The sequence below is a fragment of the Anguilla anguilla genome, chromosome 1, assembly GCF_013347855.1.
Source record: "Anguilla anguilla isolate fAngAng1 chromosome 1, fAngAng1.pri, whole genome shotgun sequence".
NCBI lineage: Eukaryota > Metazoa > Chordata > Actinopteri > Anguilliformes > Anguillidae > Anguilla > Anguilla anguilla.
Window position 1 is genome coordinate 45,110,507 of NC_049201.1, and position 15,648 is coordinate 45,126,154.

Below are 15,648 nucleotides of genomic sequence, written 5' to 3' on the forward strand. Positions count from 1 at the left end.
CACCTTCTCTCCACCCATGGCTCCACCGTCACGTGACTCCTCCATTCCAATGGGGAGTCCTAGCTCCGCCCCTCTCTCTCCGCCCATATTCATCCCTGTCTCTGTTCTCTCCATGTGGTTGCAGCCATTACCTCACCCTACCTCCTCGATCCAGACACAGCCAGCCTGTCAATCATCTTCACACGGATCCCAGGTAGACCCCCCCCCCCCCCCGGAGTGTCAACTAGTATCTGCCTGCATGCTTAGGCCCTCCCAACCCTCCCCTTGTCCCATGGACTACTCCATTCCAGAGCTGTACGGAAGTAGACATCGATGCTGCAGCAAAACCAGCTGGTTTGTCACGTCAAACCCGCACACCATTGGCGCACCACATTGGCATGAGTGCCACAAAATGTGCCTGTGGTTCATGACAATTGGTCGGCCGATTTTTTGAAAGTTTGCACGCCCTGTGAGGATGGGACAGGAAGTCACATGGAGACTTCCTATTGTGGCATTCTCACACAGCCGTGCACTTTCAAATGTGGGTGAGTTTGTGGTGTGGTATGTATATAGGTATATATTTAGCCTCAAAGGGCAAATATATCCATGGGGGTCATTCGCCGGTCCTAATTTGGGGTTTGTCTTTAACGTTTCAGTTGCTCACACAATATTTCCTGCTAACTGCAGCGATTGATCTAATGTAACTGAAAAATAAATCATTTTTGTAATGTCCGCTAACAGGTTAAAGACAAACCGCAATCCAGGAGGGTGGAATGTCTCCCTTAGTGACTAATAAATGTGTGTCTTATGTTTGGAGACGCGAAACAGGCCAGTTGCCTTGGTTGGCAGCTGCTGCCAGTTTGTGCTCTCCTCCTGCAAGGGCTTATGGGAAAAAAAATCTCTCAACATCAAATGCATTCACTACCACATGCTCCATTGTATAAACATGATTGCACTCTATCTTCATCACAGCATCACGCTACACAGAGCCAGTTGTGCTGTTACATAATCTGTTAAAGAAAGCACAATGGCATATTGACCCGGTCATTCTGCAGTGAATCATGGAGGCACTGAAGCTTATAACTGAACTACTTCAGCGAAGCTGCAAGAATCAGAGCGCTATCTCATACGGCAGACCATAAATGGTGTACATTTTGACCTCACGTTGTACTTATTCATTATTTACATATTATTTACACCAAAAATGTCATTTCTGCATAGTTTCTGTCCAAGATGTGAGCCTGTCAAAACACACATTAGAATTATGCAGTCCATTTATTATTTTATTTCTTTTTCGGAAATGTTTTAACTTTTTAGAATTTATCAGCACTTGGGCATGCCAGGAAAATACAGTCATATCACCGCTGAATGTATTGTGTCCGTGTGGATGTGTCCTGTGAAAAGTTGTCCAGCAAAGGCTCCGGAACCTTCCCTGCCCCACCCTGTGCTTAGCGTACGCAGTATATCAAGCACCCTCGCCTGATATACAGTCCTCGCTGCCATAGCGATCGCGGCGGCCCCTCCCTACGCTGCACCCCCGGGGGGCTGCTAGGGCAGCTCCCACACGTGTCGGTGTCTTCCCTTCCTCCCGTGTGTCCTGACCGAAAAAAAGCGAGAGAAAGAAAGAAAGGAGGAGAAAGTGACTCTCTCTGACGTCTCTTCGGCAGCGGTCTCGTGTACCCCATCTATCGAGAGGACGCGGTCAGGCTACTGCGCTCCACGCGGGTCGCCCGCGCGTATTCCGAGGGCGCGTATGACCTGGAGAGGTATTAAAGCGCCGCGCCGTTTCTCTGGATGTCGCTCGCTTCCGTGTTCTGTCGTTCCGGGCCCGGGTTCAATCAGTGTTTTTCCCTAAACAAGTAGGCTTACAATTTAACGAGTGTCGTTTTTTTTCATTTTTGCGGTTGTATTTCACGCATTCGGCCGCAGCCGGAGTTAACGCTTGCGTTTAATTGAAAATGAGTGTTAAGGACAAATGTTGATTGAACACGGGCCGTTGTCTCGTGCGCTGTTTTTGTTTTCAGTGTCTGACCGAGTGATTTAGACGTCTGTAGAACCACCGTCTCTGTAATGCCGTTCTGCAATGGATTCTGAATGCATAATGCAATTTCAGTGTCATTACGGATCTTTAGAAGGGCCGTTAGCCTCTTACTGCCCCCCCCCCCCCACCCCCCCGACAATTAGTGACCTGTGTTAAGTAAGAGGTTAAATACACTGCCATGTGCATTTACGGACATGCATTAGTGAACCAGTTTTGTGGTGCTGTTCGTGGAAACTGTAACTGTTATTAGTTGGATTTTGTGCTGCTTGTTAAGTGTACAGTGCTCCTGGCTACATGTTACGTGTGTGTGCGTGTGTGTGTGTGTGTGTGTGTGCGTGTGTGTGAGGTAATGTTAGAATATTGCATCAAAATGCTCATTATTGGTGTCCTAGTCTGTTTGTTCATGATTATGATGACTCACCCACTGATAACCCTGAGACACCACATCTGATTGTAAGATCTGGAAAGCGTGATGGTTATTGACATTTGTCACCAAAGCTCTATCCAGCCATGTCCCCAGTGAGGGGGTTGGTGTCAAGCATGGGGTGAGCACCAGTGACCCCGCCCCAGCTCGCGACGCCCCGAGTTCCCAGAGTCAGCGCTGGTGGAAGCCTCTCGAGCTCCCGCCGCCGCCTGGCTGTCAGTCACAAATGACAGGCGCCTCGCCCGGCCCCTTTTCCTCTGGGGGCGCGGGAGGGCGGAAGGGGGAAATGATGAGTCCTCAGAACCCACGCGGTCCTATTACTAAAGTGTAACTGCCGCGCGGTTCTTCAGAGCCGAGGGCCTCCGGGCTCTTTGTGAGCGAAAATGAAAGGCGCTCGCGCTGTAACGGTCGCGGAAGGGTTGAGCAGATTTCCCGGTCCTGTTCAAACTGCGGCCCTGTGTCTTGTGCGGCATCCAGGGGCATGAGGAGGGAGAGGAGATTGCCTGGCGCCTACGATGACTCGTACCGCTCCCCGGAAAGGTACCGGCGCCGCCAAAAACGCTAAAAAAACCATAGACGTAGAGAGCGGCATAGATTTTAGTCTCGCATTTACCCTGCTTGTAGTTTTAGCATCAGTATCCACTTCCTCCCCACCGCTGTACCGCACCTCAGCAGTTGTGCGGTTTCTGCCTGTCCGTTGTGTCTGTGTTATGACATGCTGTATTATTGCTGTGGCTTTTCAAGAATAGACTGTGACTCTAAATATGCAAACAGTAGTAATTTGGACCAGGTGAAGACAGAAGACTTGCCGTGTCTACCCACGATCCCTTATGGGAGTGCACCTCCAATTCTGCTGTTCAAAGGGGTTCACTGTCCAATGCCTAGAGGATACATTTAACTTTTTTGCACTCAAAGCAAATTAAGCAAAGCACATGGCATAACGTAAAACAAACAGAAAAGAAAAACATCTAAAATGCACTTTAGTTTTAGTATAAGTTTACAAGTATTGGTCTGGAAAATGGTGACACTCCCGAAATGTCAACATGCTTTGGATCAGACACTTTCCAGGTGTGCAGTTACAAGTCAAACTGTGAGGCATGAGAACAAGCCACAATATCAAAATAATGATACAAGTGCAATATAAGTGCTCTGATGGAGGTACATCTGGGTTCCAGGTGTGACCCCTGAAAATGTAACACGCTGCTGTTTCTCTCTAAAGATATTACAACGGACCTAACCACATGCCCATCCAGCGGCCAGATCACACAGTGAATGGAGCTTGTGAGGGCTACAGGTAAGCGCTAACAGGTGCTGTAGTTTGAGCAGAGCTCATCAGCGGTCCATACGCACCCCCTTTAGTGCCGTTTCTGTGGAGTTCTCCCCCGGGTCACTCTCCGCGTGGTTCCTGTACGGGCGGCTCCCCTCCCCGCTCCGGGGGTAAAGCTCGCCATCCCGTTCGGCGCCATGTCATACGGGATTCCGTCCCGCAACCCCCCAGAAACCAGAAACGGAAGCGCTTCATCCCCAGGGGCTTGCAGCGCACTGTACGGCTGCTTGTTTCCTTATATGGTACCAGTCTTCCTATTGTGAAAAAATTTTATTAGTCACTTTTTATTTCTAATGAACTATACCATCAAAACCTACGTTAAAAGGAGTAATAATCAGCTGTGCTGTAGTTCAGCTCCAAGCTGGACGTACATTGCTAGGGCATACGCTGGCATAATCAATGTTTCATTTGCGCTGATTGGCTAACTTTACTCAGTGTTCCCTTTACATCATTTATGCCTGTTCCCCGACCCAACCCCCCCCCCCCCCCCCCCCCCCACACACATGCATAGAATGACTAGAACTAGCTTTTAGCTCATGAGCTGTTTTAGCTCATGAGCTGTTACACTGTTCCAGTGTTTGCTTATGCAGCAGGATTTCTAACGTGTTTCACTGATCTCCAAACCTGACAGTTATTGTATGGTACACATAGCTATAAACTGAGCAGGCTCTGAAATAAAATTGATGTTTTCAGAAATAATAATACACTATTATATATTTCTGAGAAGTTTACACTTTGAAAACATAAAACATCAGATCAATGGTGGAAGACTATCTAAAAAATTCAGGTAGATGGAAATGCATTGAAGCACCTTTTTTAAACCCTGAAATCTGTAAATTTACACTTACCCGTAAAAATACACACGTGATGTATCGAGAAATCTCTTTGAGACTGAACCAACTTTTGTATAAAAGATTAAAGCCGCATTACACTAGATTGTTCTTTGAGAAAATGAACTTACTTTTTTCAGTTTGATCTCTCAAGCAAGCACAATGCGTATACCTGCCTGCTTAGGCCCATCAACCTGATGAACACTTTGTATATAACGCTAAGCTATACAATCTCCCGTCTCCTGTTTTCGAAAACTTTTCGACTCTTTCAGGAAAACGTCAAATGATTTCTAACGTCCCATTTTTATGGGTTCATACGATGAAAACCGGTCTGATCGTTTTTTCAAAGAACAACCTGTGTTGCCTTTTCAATTTGTGACTGAACATTTGGTTTACCATATTTAGCAGACCGTGCCCGAGGATAGAAATCGAGCCGTCCACAGACACCGAAAGGTATAATCACATGATAGCTAGCGGTTGTCCTGCACAGTAATCAACATTAGATCTGTAAGACTCTCCTAGGCTCTTACACAGTAGACGATAGTAGCCATAGCCCCACTGTGTTGCACCACAGCTGCATAGAGACCTTGTTTCCTCCGCTTCTAGAACACTTCTATGCCTCGAGTCTGACCTCTGCTATTCCCCGTAGTACAGCCTGCATGTAAGCATATGGAACGTAGGTGTAAGCCAGTTGTAGAGATGATTAATTGTAGGACCGAAACATCGCATTCAAATTCCCGTGACAGCACTACCCCCATTCCTGCCTTGTAAAGTTTTTATATCCTCGAGAACAATATGTTATCTGGAATTTTCTGGAAAGACAGGCAACTGTTTATACGGATAAACAGATCAGCCAGTTAACCATTTGTTGTGTCCCCCTTTACAATAAATTATTCAGGAGAGAAATTAGGCATAAATCAGGAGTTGCCAAATGAAAGGAACATTGATATCGGTTTATGACAGCTTAAAAAAAAAATCACTGTCCCTCCAGTGAAGAGGGGAATTTGATGTTTAGACATTCACCATATAGTAACCGGTCTGGAAGCACATCTGTGAGAAACAACGGGAGATTTTTCCTCAGCTGTATAATTGTAAGTTATGACTGCGATCTCACAGGGGTGGGGGGGGCGGTGATTAATGATGCGTACCGTGCGTTGTGTTTGGGGAGAGCGGAGGCTTTCTCAGTCAGGGCGAGCTGTTTTCCCCAGCCCTTACGCTGCAGTCGCCTGAGGGCATTCACTCACATTTGTCTCTCCCTCCACCCATCCCCACCCCCCACCCCACCCCACATGCAAAGAGAGGAGAACATCCCAAAGTTTCCCTCCAAGCCAGAGCCCCAGCCTGTGGAAGAGCCCGTAAGGTATGCTGCAGAGGGGAGACAGTTTTGGGTTCTAGGCTTGCTTCTAGAAAATGACGTGGTTAAAGTAGAGCCGTAGAGCCGTAGAACAGCCAGTTTCGTTTTATCTCGTAGTTCTACACTTGGTTAAATCTTTGTACTCCGTTTTAGGTGTCTTATGTTCATGGTGGGGTTTCAGCATGAACTCATGAATAACATTTAAAGGGTAAATAACAGCCAGTGACTTCCCAGATTAATTTGACTGCTCTAACAAATTCTGACTGCATTAGTTGCTCCTACGGGTTGGGTTTATTACATTAAAAGGTTTTACAAGTTATAGTCACATCATTCATAAAAGAACAGCCGTGGCGAAAATAAACAGCAGACGCAGTATTTTTATGAAGGTGAAACAAAAAATAATTTTGGCTTTAAGCTTTCATCAATGAAATGCTGTTTCTTTGCTGGCTGCTGTTGTATGCAGGACCCAAACATCGGCAGTGGTGTATAACTTAATTAAAATTGGAAGCGATCGGTGGAATCGGTGCCTGTTTTCAGTGAGGCTTGAGAGTTTCCATGGAGATGCATGACAGACAAGGCCATTGGGCCACACCTCCTCCCTCACCCCTGGCGGCCTTGGGATCCCAGGTCCACCAATGATGTTTTGACTCCAAAAAGTGGCATGCGGTCACTCCCCACTGCTGGTAGCTACTACCAGAACGAGCCTTTGCTGGATGACTTTTCCATCAGTCAGTTTTAACTGTTTTACGGTGTGTTGCAAACCTGCAAATGCTTCAGAGAGTTTCCTAGCAACCTGAAGTTGAACAGCAAAGCCTGGAAGAAGCATGTCAAGTCTGGAACTACTCAGAACTAAAAAAGAATAATAATAAACATTTTGGATCCAAAAAGGCTGTCTGTACCACAGGTTCCTTCAGAGTACATTTATGCAACTGGGCTTGTGTCACTGTTTCTAAAATGTTTTATTCATCAAAAGGCACTTTACAACTTCATTGCTGGAGGTATTGACTAACTGAGCAGGTTTAAAAATATATTTTGACATAAGTCATAGGACATTAGTCCAAACATGAACTGCTGTGACGCAGGTTGGAAACGGAAACCACTGTGGAGCATTTGCAGTTGCCTTGTTTGTGTCCTAATACTAACTCTTGTGTCCTAATACTGACTTTAGGGATTTTTGAATGGTTTTCACACTGATTGTATGGTACACAGAGCTATTCGTGGTCCTATGTGATTATGTCATTTAGGAACTGTTACTGTATTTTTATTAGCATGCACATTCTACCAAGTTCCTGAGTGTGTAAGGTGTTGACACATATAACCTTGTAAAAATGTAACATGACTACCCATGCACAACTGGAAAAGTTCAATTAAGCAACCTTTGGATTTGATTGGTTTTTGAGACTGTCAATGGACGCTCATAGTGCAATATGGAGGTATTTGCACCCTGAAATAGAAAATTAATAGAAACCTTTTATGAAATATTTCTTAACTTACTGTATGAAATTATAATGTCTGTATCGATGGGTATTCTTTCCTTTACTGCGCCTAGCGTCCATTCAGAGAGAATGGAAGCCCACTCTGGTGGGCAGTTGTAAAGGGTGCTTTCTCTCACGGGTCTTCACACAGCGGTCTTCACCCCTCACAGAACACCGGGATTAAAAGGCCCTTCCTCTGCGGTCTCACTCAGGGCTGCCGAACGTGCCAAACCATTAACTTTCTCTTTTCCCTCCCCCCTCTGTGTAACAATGACCCGCAATCACAAACAGCACACTAGAACTGGGGCATTCACAGTCCAAGTTCTATCTCTTTCAGTGTGTTCAATGCGGGTTGAGTATCGTAGCCTGCTGCCTACGGTCATAGGTTTGCGTAGTGTGTCAGCGGAGTAGGGTTCCGGTGTTTAAGCAGCACGCGTGTTTACGCACAAACACACTGTACTGTGCTGTGCCACCCGCTGGAATCCGCTCAACGCACCCAGACACTCGCCTTTTGGCGCTGGGCGAAAGGACATCGACGCGCTCAAACCTGTCCCCCGCTCCAGACCGGCCCCGCCCAGCCGCCTGTCTGTGACGTGCGCTTGCTCCGGGCGTGGCACTGAGCGGGTTCTCTGACTAACGTTGCAGGCACTACGGCGCCCTGGACAGGCGCGACTATCACAGGTCCCGCTCGGCAGACCAGCGGCCGGCGGTGGAGCGGCCCGCCCCCCGCTCCCGGTCCACCGAGCGCCCGGAGTCCAGCATCATCAGGTCCATGCCGTCTCTGCCGGCCGGAAGATCCGCCCCTCCCTCACCTGCCTTAACGAGGTGACCCCAGACGCAGCCGCCAGCGGCCCAGCCCCCTGGCCGGGCCGAAACCCCGCCTCCCCCTCAGCTGACCCCGCCCACCTGCTCCCCCCCACCCCCCACCCACTCGTGCACTGCCCTCCCTTCCGCCTGCCAATCTCACCATATTGTTTTCTCCCGAGGTGACTGCGCTGCATCCCTTTCTCCATGGTAGCTTACAGACGTAGTGCTTGGGAGTAGATACTAACTCCTCTTTTATCTTCATTTCTTATAGACACGCCATTTATATTCCCGGCGAATATAATGGCGTGGGGCTGCCATCGCTGAAAACAATAACGCCTTACTTTCTCCCCATGTTCATTTCTTTCCTTTGTTTTTTTTTTGGCGGCTCATCGGGTGCCTTGCCCGCGTAGCACCCCTGCATCTCAGCGCTCATGGCTGCTCCTCACCCTCCTCTCGCGGCCGAACGAGCCGCCCGCCGACGCTTCTCATGCCCCGACATCGCCCGCTCGCAGACTCCCATGGTGCCTTTCTGCTCGGTTTCCATGAGACGCTCGACTCGATCGCCTGCCCGACGCGCGACCATTGTTCCGCTCATGCTCTGCTTGCGTAGCGACTGCCTTTATGTCTCGCCGGTCGGCCGGACCGCTGGGGGTCTCTTCCACGGTGAAAAACCGGTTCTGAGCTTGGCATTCATTCAAGTGCAGCACTGACACTGGCTGTCACTGTGAATGTTTGAAGAGGGTGCTGGCTCAGTTCACATGCAGTGCTAATGGCGACATGTCCATTATCTTTGCATGTGTACTAACTGAGGAAACGGTCACACTCATGAACCTTTCAGACGGTGGAGTTTGCATTAAAACAGGATGTGGTTTAGAATAAAAAATGTCATGGCACGGTCATTTTGAGAACTCTTTCAGTCATTTTCAATGGTGGTCCAGGTAGGTTTTCCCAGGTTAACCTTACTGTTGTAGGGACCTTTCACACCTCTCTGCTTGGAGTATGAAACAGGATATTTCACTACATTTCTGTATGTGTGACAGCTTAGACTATGAGAGGTGTGTATGAGAGAGAGGAAGACTGAAATTGTCTACACTGCTATATATGCCACATCATCAAAGTTTTTAAGGGTCTTGAAGCTATTTATTTAACTTTGTTGATGACGAGATTAGTTAGGTTGAGCTGTAGGAAAATAATATATGAGTATACCAAACAAATATCATATTTTCATCTGAACACACTTTTCAGCATCTAGCTTACGTAGTGAAAACATTGCTTTTGGGCAATATGCTTTTGAAGTTTGTGAAGTTTACAGTGTTGACTATCAACATTCATCCATTGATACAGTATGTAGTAGTCTTGCATTAAAATGCCAAATATGACACTGTATCCATTTTGGATAATCGTGAAATGAAATATTACAGTTAAATTATTTTCAAGTGAAGTGTTCTTGTGATCTGCATTTCCTTGTACAAGAATCTGTCTTTAGTCTGCAAAATACTGTACAAACAGATCAGACATACTTCTTGTGGCCTTATTATCATAACTAGTGCACTAAATGTATGTTCCTGGGTGTACTGTACATAGTACAAATGTTTATGTGTCTTTATAAAGAGTATACATGCACACTCATAAAAAAACACACCACACGCCTCAACTATTGGATACACACATTTCCTACCTCATATGCAAATGTGATAAAATTTTCAAGATTATCGTCTTAATTAACAGTTCCTGTGTGGCCACGTTGTTACTGATGGTGGTGTCAGGCACAGCATTTATATCCAAAATACTTCTGTTTTTATTTTATGTTTTGGTTGTTCACATTGAAGATGGGTGTCATTTGGAGCTTCTTCTAGACATAAGCTGAAATGGCAAGCCTTACGTTCTACCATTTTACACACAAGTGAACATTATTTCCTTTTTGACCCCCATTTGTGTTCATGTCTACTAAAGAAAATTAGAAGGCAGTGCAGGAATCTGCTGTTGTACAGACAGGAACCATCTTTTTTATCGCTGTTCTTTTAGCTGTGTCCTCAAATCACCTATTTAAACATCTATAGGCAGGGATTTTAGTCAGCACACTGTCAACTGGTTTCCTCAAAAACAGAAGCACTGAATAGAATAGAACCCTGGGACAAGCTCTGCAGTGTACCATAGAGAGCCTGGGGCAAACTATAAAGTGAATATTAAGTAAATCAGATGGGACATGGAAACAAGGAACTCTGGGAAGGAGGTGATTCTTGGGTATAAGTTCAGGGTCATGCAGTCACTGTTTAAGGAATCTTCTGGAAATGTGAATCTAAAGATCAGACATTTCTATTGACTCTGTATGGTTCAGGAAAACCAGGGTATGCTCTAATGGTTGACATAGACTGTACATGATGTACAGTACATGTATGTGTGGCGAGTATGTACCTGAGCCAGTGTACATACATGTTACTAGTACAGTTTATTTTCACTGTACGATCATCAGCCACCTTAGTCTTGTGCCTTCATGAAGCGATTGTGCTTGTGTGCGTGTACTTAATTGTGTGTCCCTACCATGTCCGTTTCTACCTTCTTTGTGTTATATTTTAAAAACTGGCCACAGGCCTTCTCTGCTAACAGAAAAGCTCTGCTATGGAATGATTTAGCCGCTCGCGCTCAAGGCTTGTGGGATTTTAGGCCGGCCCCCTCCCCTCTCTTAGCGGTCTCCGTGGTCACGCCCTCTTGCTCATCCAATCAAGTTTCACTTTGTGTCCCTCAGGGCGCACCCCCGCAGCGGATCGGTCCAAACCAGCCCCGCCAGTTCCCCCCTGTCCATTCGGAGAGGACGGCAGCTACCACAACTTCCTCCAAAGGGGACGCAGGATAGAAGTAAGTGGTTGGCCGTTTCCTGAGAGGACTCTGAGCTTCGCCCGGTGACCGCGGTGGGTTGCACACGCCCCCGAAAAGACCCAAAAGTCGGAGACGTACATTAAACGGATGCTCATGTCAAGTCGGAAAGTGAAATATTTCATTGTAAAGGATGTTCCAGGATGTTATTGATTTTTTAAAAGCTGGTGTCTTTTGATGCTCTGTCAGTGCAATATCACCACTACAGTTTCATTATGTTTAATCGTGTTTGATCGTAACGGCGTAAAAAGGTTCTTGTAACGACATGCAAGACTTGCAGCGTTTGATGTGGAAATGAGTTGGATGCTGCTGCAAGCTGCACTTTACTCTGATCTCACCTGCAGTGGAAGTATTGGTACTTTTTTGTTTGGAACTTTATCACAACATAAGTAAAGTATTGGTTTGGAACTATATCACAACATAAGCAAAGTATTGGTTTAAACTATATCACAACATAAGCAAAGTATTGGTTTAAACTATATCACAACATAAGTAAAGTATTGGTTTGGAGCTATTTCACAACGTAAGTAAAGTATTGGTTTAAACTATATCACAACATAAGCAAAGTATTGGTTTAAACTATATCACAACATAACTAAAGTATTGGTTTGGAACTTTATCACAACATAAGTAAAGTATTGGTTTGGAACTTTATCACAGCATAAGCAAAGTATTGTTTTGGAACTTTATCACAACATAAGTAAAGTATTGGTTTGGAACTTTATCACAACATAAGTAAAGTATTGGTTTGAAACTGTATCACAACATGAGTAAAGTATTGGTTTGGTACGATACCCCATCATGGTGGACCGTTACTGATGTTCGTAAGCACGTGTTTAACATGTCTGCCTGGTTCCCTTCCCTCACTCTCGCAGAAGATGGAGACGAAGGAGCAGAGCCTGACCAAGGTCTGTAGCCGGCAGTCCGGGTTTAGTCTTGCCCTGGGTTCGGCGCCCGGCGGGGCCGGCCCGGCAAGAGTAAACCCGCCCGCAAACGGGCGTCGGCCGGTTCCACCGGGCCGGGGGCCTGGTCCTCAGGCCCGGCCGAATGAAACCAAGCGTCGCCCGTTTGCGGCCCGTCCCGGTGTGTGTGCCGTAGCTGTGTCACGGTCCCTGTGTTTTGACCCGGCTCTGCCCGTACGGGGCCTCTCCTTTCCTCTCCGCCGTGCTTTTAGCGGCCCGCGGCTACAGGCCAGCGCCGCGGCTCCAGCACTTAGGCCTTGTCCCCGTTCGTGCGCGTTAGCCGCCTGGGTTAGCGTAGTGAATAGCCCTAGCTGCATTTAGCAGAGCGCTGTGCGTAGAGCACTCGTGGTTGCCTTACGGTCATCTCCCTCAGTTCTCACAATAAATGACGCAGTATGTGAAGATGGGAAAATTGATGGGTAAATTGATGCCTGTCTTGGTTTGACTATTTTGTGTTTGTGGTCTGCAGCTGCGTGGTTCTTGTAAATGTGTAAATACAGGATGGAGGGATGGGGGTGGGATCAGGAGGGTCTAAGATATGATATCTATGTTTCACTGTGGCAAGACGTGGCCTGCTAACTTTATAATCAAGAGTTTAAATGACATTGATTGTGTTTGCTTAATCGCTACACTGGTCACATTCTGTGTTTCACTGCCAGGGTCATCTATGATATGTGTTTGACTTTTTTGTGCTGGGAAACCCTAACGTCTATAAAATATTAAAACTTCATCCCACACATTTCGCATGATAACAAATTATGAAAGTGTGTACATAAATTGGGCTGGATTGAGCTACCAGAACTGTTGGTTCCAACCTACTAAGCACCAAAGGGTATTGAATTTGAAATTGTTTTAAATCATTTTCTTGTAGGGGCATGGGAGAGGGTGGCCTTTTTTTTTTGAAAATGTTCTTTTAACAGGCCTGAAAAAAAACCCCATAAAACCCCAGTTCTTGTGAGAAAAGTCTTTTTCGCCAAAAGTGTCAGCGAAGCGGTGGAATAACAGATCAGGTCCGTGGTGATTGGTTGGAGCAGCTGAAGGGGGGGGGGGAGCCGGGCTGGGCTGAAAAATGTGTCAAAGCACTCAGCGGTCTCCTCCATCACTGTCAGGGCTCGTGAGCGCTCTCCCTGTCGCACTCTCGCGGAGGGCCAGACCGCGCTCCGCGCCGCGCCGCGCCGTGCTGCCCGCGAGGGCTGAAAGCACTTACGGGACCGCCTCGCGGTTTGATGATTTTTAACCGCGCGGCGGCTGAAGAGGTGACCCGGGGGGGAGGGGGGGGGGGTTGTGTCGTCGGCCGACTGATTATCGGCAGGCCGCGGCGCGATTACCGTTCGAAACGTTGCTAATTATCGCTGAGAATTAACTGTACATCCTCTGGGGGGGGGGGGGGGGGGGGGGGAGTCAATAAGTGGCTTTAAATTGAACCCCGGGGAATGTCTTTAGTTGGACGCATGCAATCAAGCTCATGTCAGTCAGCTAGCCATTATCGGTCTAGGTATATATAAATTCTAGGTATGTCCAACCAAACTCTACCTGGGATTTTAGTTTCTCACAGAATAGCTCAAGGTCAAGTCCAGGCCTTGGTTAAGTGAAAGGCGTTGGTCAGAACTTGTGCTAAAGACTGGTCACATGACCAGGGGCTACACCGCTCCACCAGTGACCTCCCCCCATGCCCTCTTCTCTAAATAGGGGGTGGGGGGTTCAGTGGGGAGTGGCCTGACTGTAACCCAGTGTGCTCTTATTGGTCGGGGAGACCCGGGAAGGAGATGCCACTGGCCCGTTTCGGTGTGATCCAATTCTAGAGGCTCAAAAGAAAGAGGATTGAAGGGGACTAGCAGGATCTTTTCAGACTTCATGAACTCTGGCCTGGCAGCTGTGAAACGGCTCTGTCATTTGCAAAGTCCCAAGACCTAACTGGGGGTGGTAAAGCAATAGATCAGCAGAAGAGTTGCACAGTCAGACAACCTGAGTAGAATGGGCAAAAATGTTTGTCTGCCTCTGTTATAAATGAAGGAAATGTACAGTAGCAACTTACAGCCATTAAGAGACATAACATGCAATACTTTTGAATATATTTTGTGTCAGCTGAGAGAGAGCATCAGTAGCATGTGTTATGTCTTTGTAAAATAGATTACCTAAAGGATTTAGATGCATTTCCCATCTTTCATATCTAATTCAAGTGTTGGCATTCGTGTATTTTTGGTTGTCTCTCTGAGAAACCCATTTGTGGACTTCACAAAAAGTTGTGTTGAGCACATGGGCCATTTCATGTATTTTGAAACTATTAGTCACCTTAGAACTGTATACTTGCCATCACCATGTCAACTAATGAGCTGTAAGTTATTGCAATCTCCATTGGTTGATGAACAATGACATCAGTCAACAAATCACAAAGAAATAACCTTGAGAAAACACACCAGTACACACTCTTTGGTGACTGTACATGTATGTCATTCCACCTGTCAAATTATTTGGCATGTTTGTTGTCTTGGTAACCATTCTCTATGTTCCTGTCTCTGACCATGCCCAACCCCCCCCCCCCCCCCCCCTCCCCCCGACCCCAGTGGAAGCAGGGGTGGAGCTTGAACCCCCCGAACCCCCCGAACCCCCTGAACCCCCTGAACCCCCTGCACTTCCAGACCCCCCCGAGCCCCATGAACCCCCCTCGCTGCAGCAGGCTTCTGAGGGTGATCCAGGTGTGTCACAGTGGGCGGGGACTTTGACTCCCCCACCCCTTTCCTACCCCTCTGCAGCTTTGTTGGAAATTCCAGATGTCCAGCTTTTCAAATCGGACTCACTCACAAATAAGGCATTTGAACACAGATCACCCAATAGATTTCTGAATGCAGTTAGTGCCAATTTAATGGTAACCAGAGATTAAGACCCACCTGCAGGTTCAAATTGAGTATTTGGTCAGAATTCTCCCTTTATTTATTTGTGACAAAACACACACACATACATACACACACACCTTTGGTTGGGTGGCAGATGGACAGAAACAGAGATCAAACTAAGACAGAACTAACAGTGTTGCTTTGGGATCCTAATGCTCACACACACACACGTACACTCTCTCACAGACACACACACTCTCACACTCACACACACACACTCACTCACACACAGACACACATACATGGTGACACACTCACATACACACACACACTATCACGCACAGTCCCCTGGCATCGTCGCTCGGTGCTCTGAGCAGCACCCGGGCAGTTTTGGCGAGTGCAGGGATTTCCAACAGATCCGACTTCCTCTCTGTCCATCTGGCTGAGTGCTGCACTGAGCGCCCGCGCTCCTCGCTATCTCTGGCCTGACAGGTGTGCGCAGTACGAGTCCCAGCCTGACAGCGCTGTGCTAGCGTACACACAGCACCCAGCCTGACAGCGCTGTGCTAGCGTACACACAGCACCCAGCCTGACAGCGCTGTGCTAGCGTACACACAGCGCTGTGCTAGCGTACACACAGCACCCAGCCTGACAGCGCTGTGCTAGCGTACACACAGCACCCAGCCTGACAGCGCTGTGCTAGCGTACACACAGCGCTGTGCTAGCGTACACACAGCACCC

General features: G+C 47.2%; 1 protein-coding gene across 42 annotated transcripts in view; it reads left to right on the top strand.

Annotated features, from left to right (window-relative positions):
• rims2a (regulating synaptic membrane exocytosis 2a) overlaps positions 1-15,648 on the top strand; it is a 254,152-nt gene that overhangs the window by 176,372 nt on the left and 62,132 nt on the right. For 16 of the 42 annotated variants that reach the window (XM_035416437.1, XM_035416439.1, XM_035416450.1 and 13 more), the window contains 7 exons: positions 125-193; positions 1,647-1,745; positions 2,922-2,984; positions 3,664-3,738; positions 8,076-8,255; positions 10,984-11,093; positions 11,987-12,019. In XM_035416437.1, coding sequence (XP_035272328.1) covers positions 125-193; positions 1,647-1,745; positions 2,922-2,984; positions 3,664-3,738; positions 8,076-8,255; positions 10,984-11,093; positions 11,987-12,019 — 629 coding nt within the window. Of the gene's footprint in view, positions 1-124; positions 194-1,646; positions 1,746-2,921; positions 2,985-3,663; positions 3,739-5,898; positions 5,962-8,075; positions 8,256-10,983; positions 11,094-11,986; positions 12,020-15,648 lie in introns of all 42 variants that reach the window. The other 26 variants (XM_035416657.1, XM_035416734.1, XM_035416741.1 and 23 more) reach the window with 14 other exon arrangements.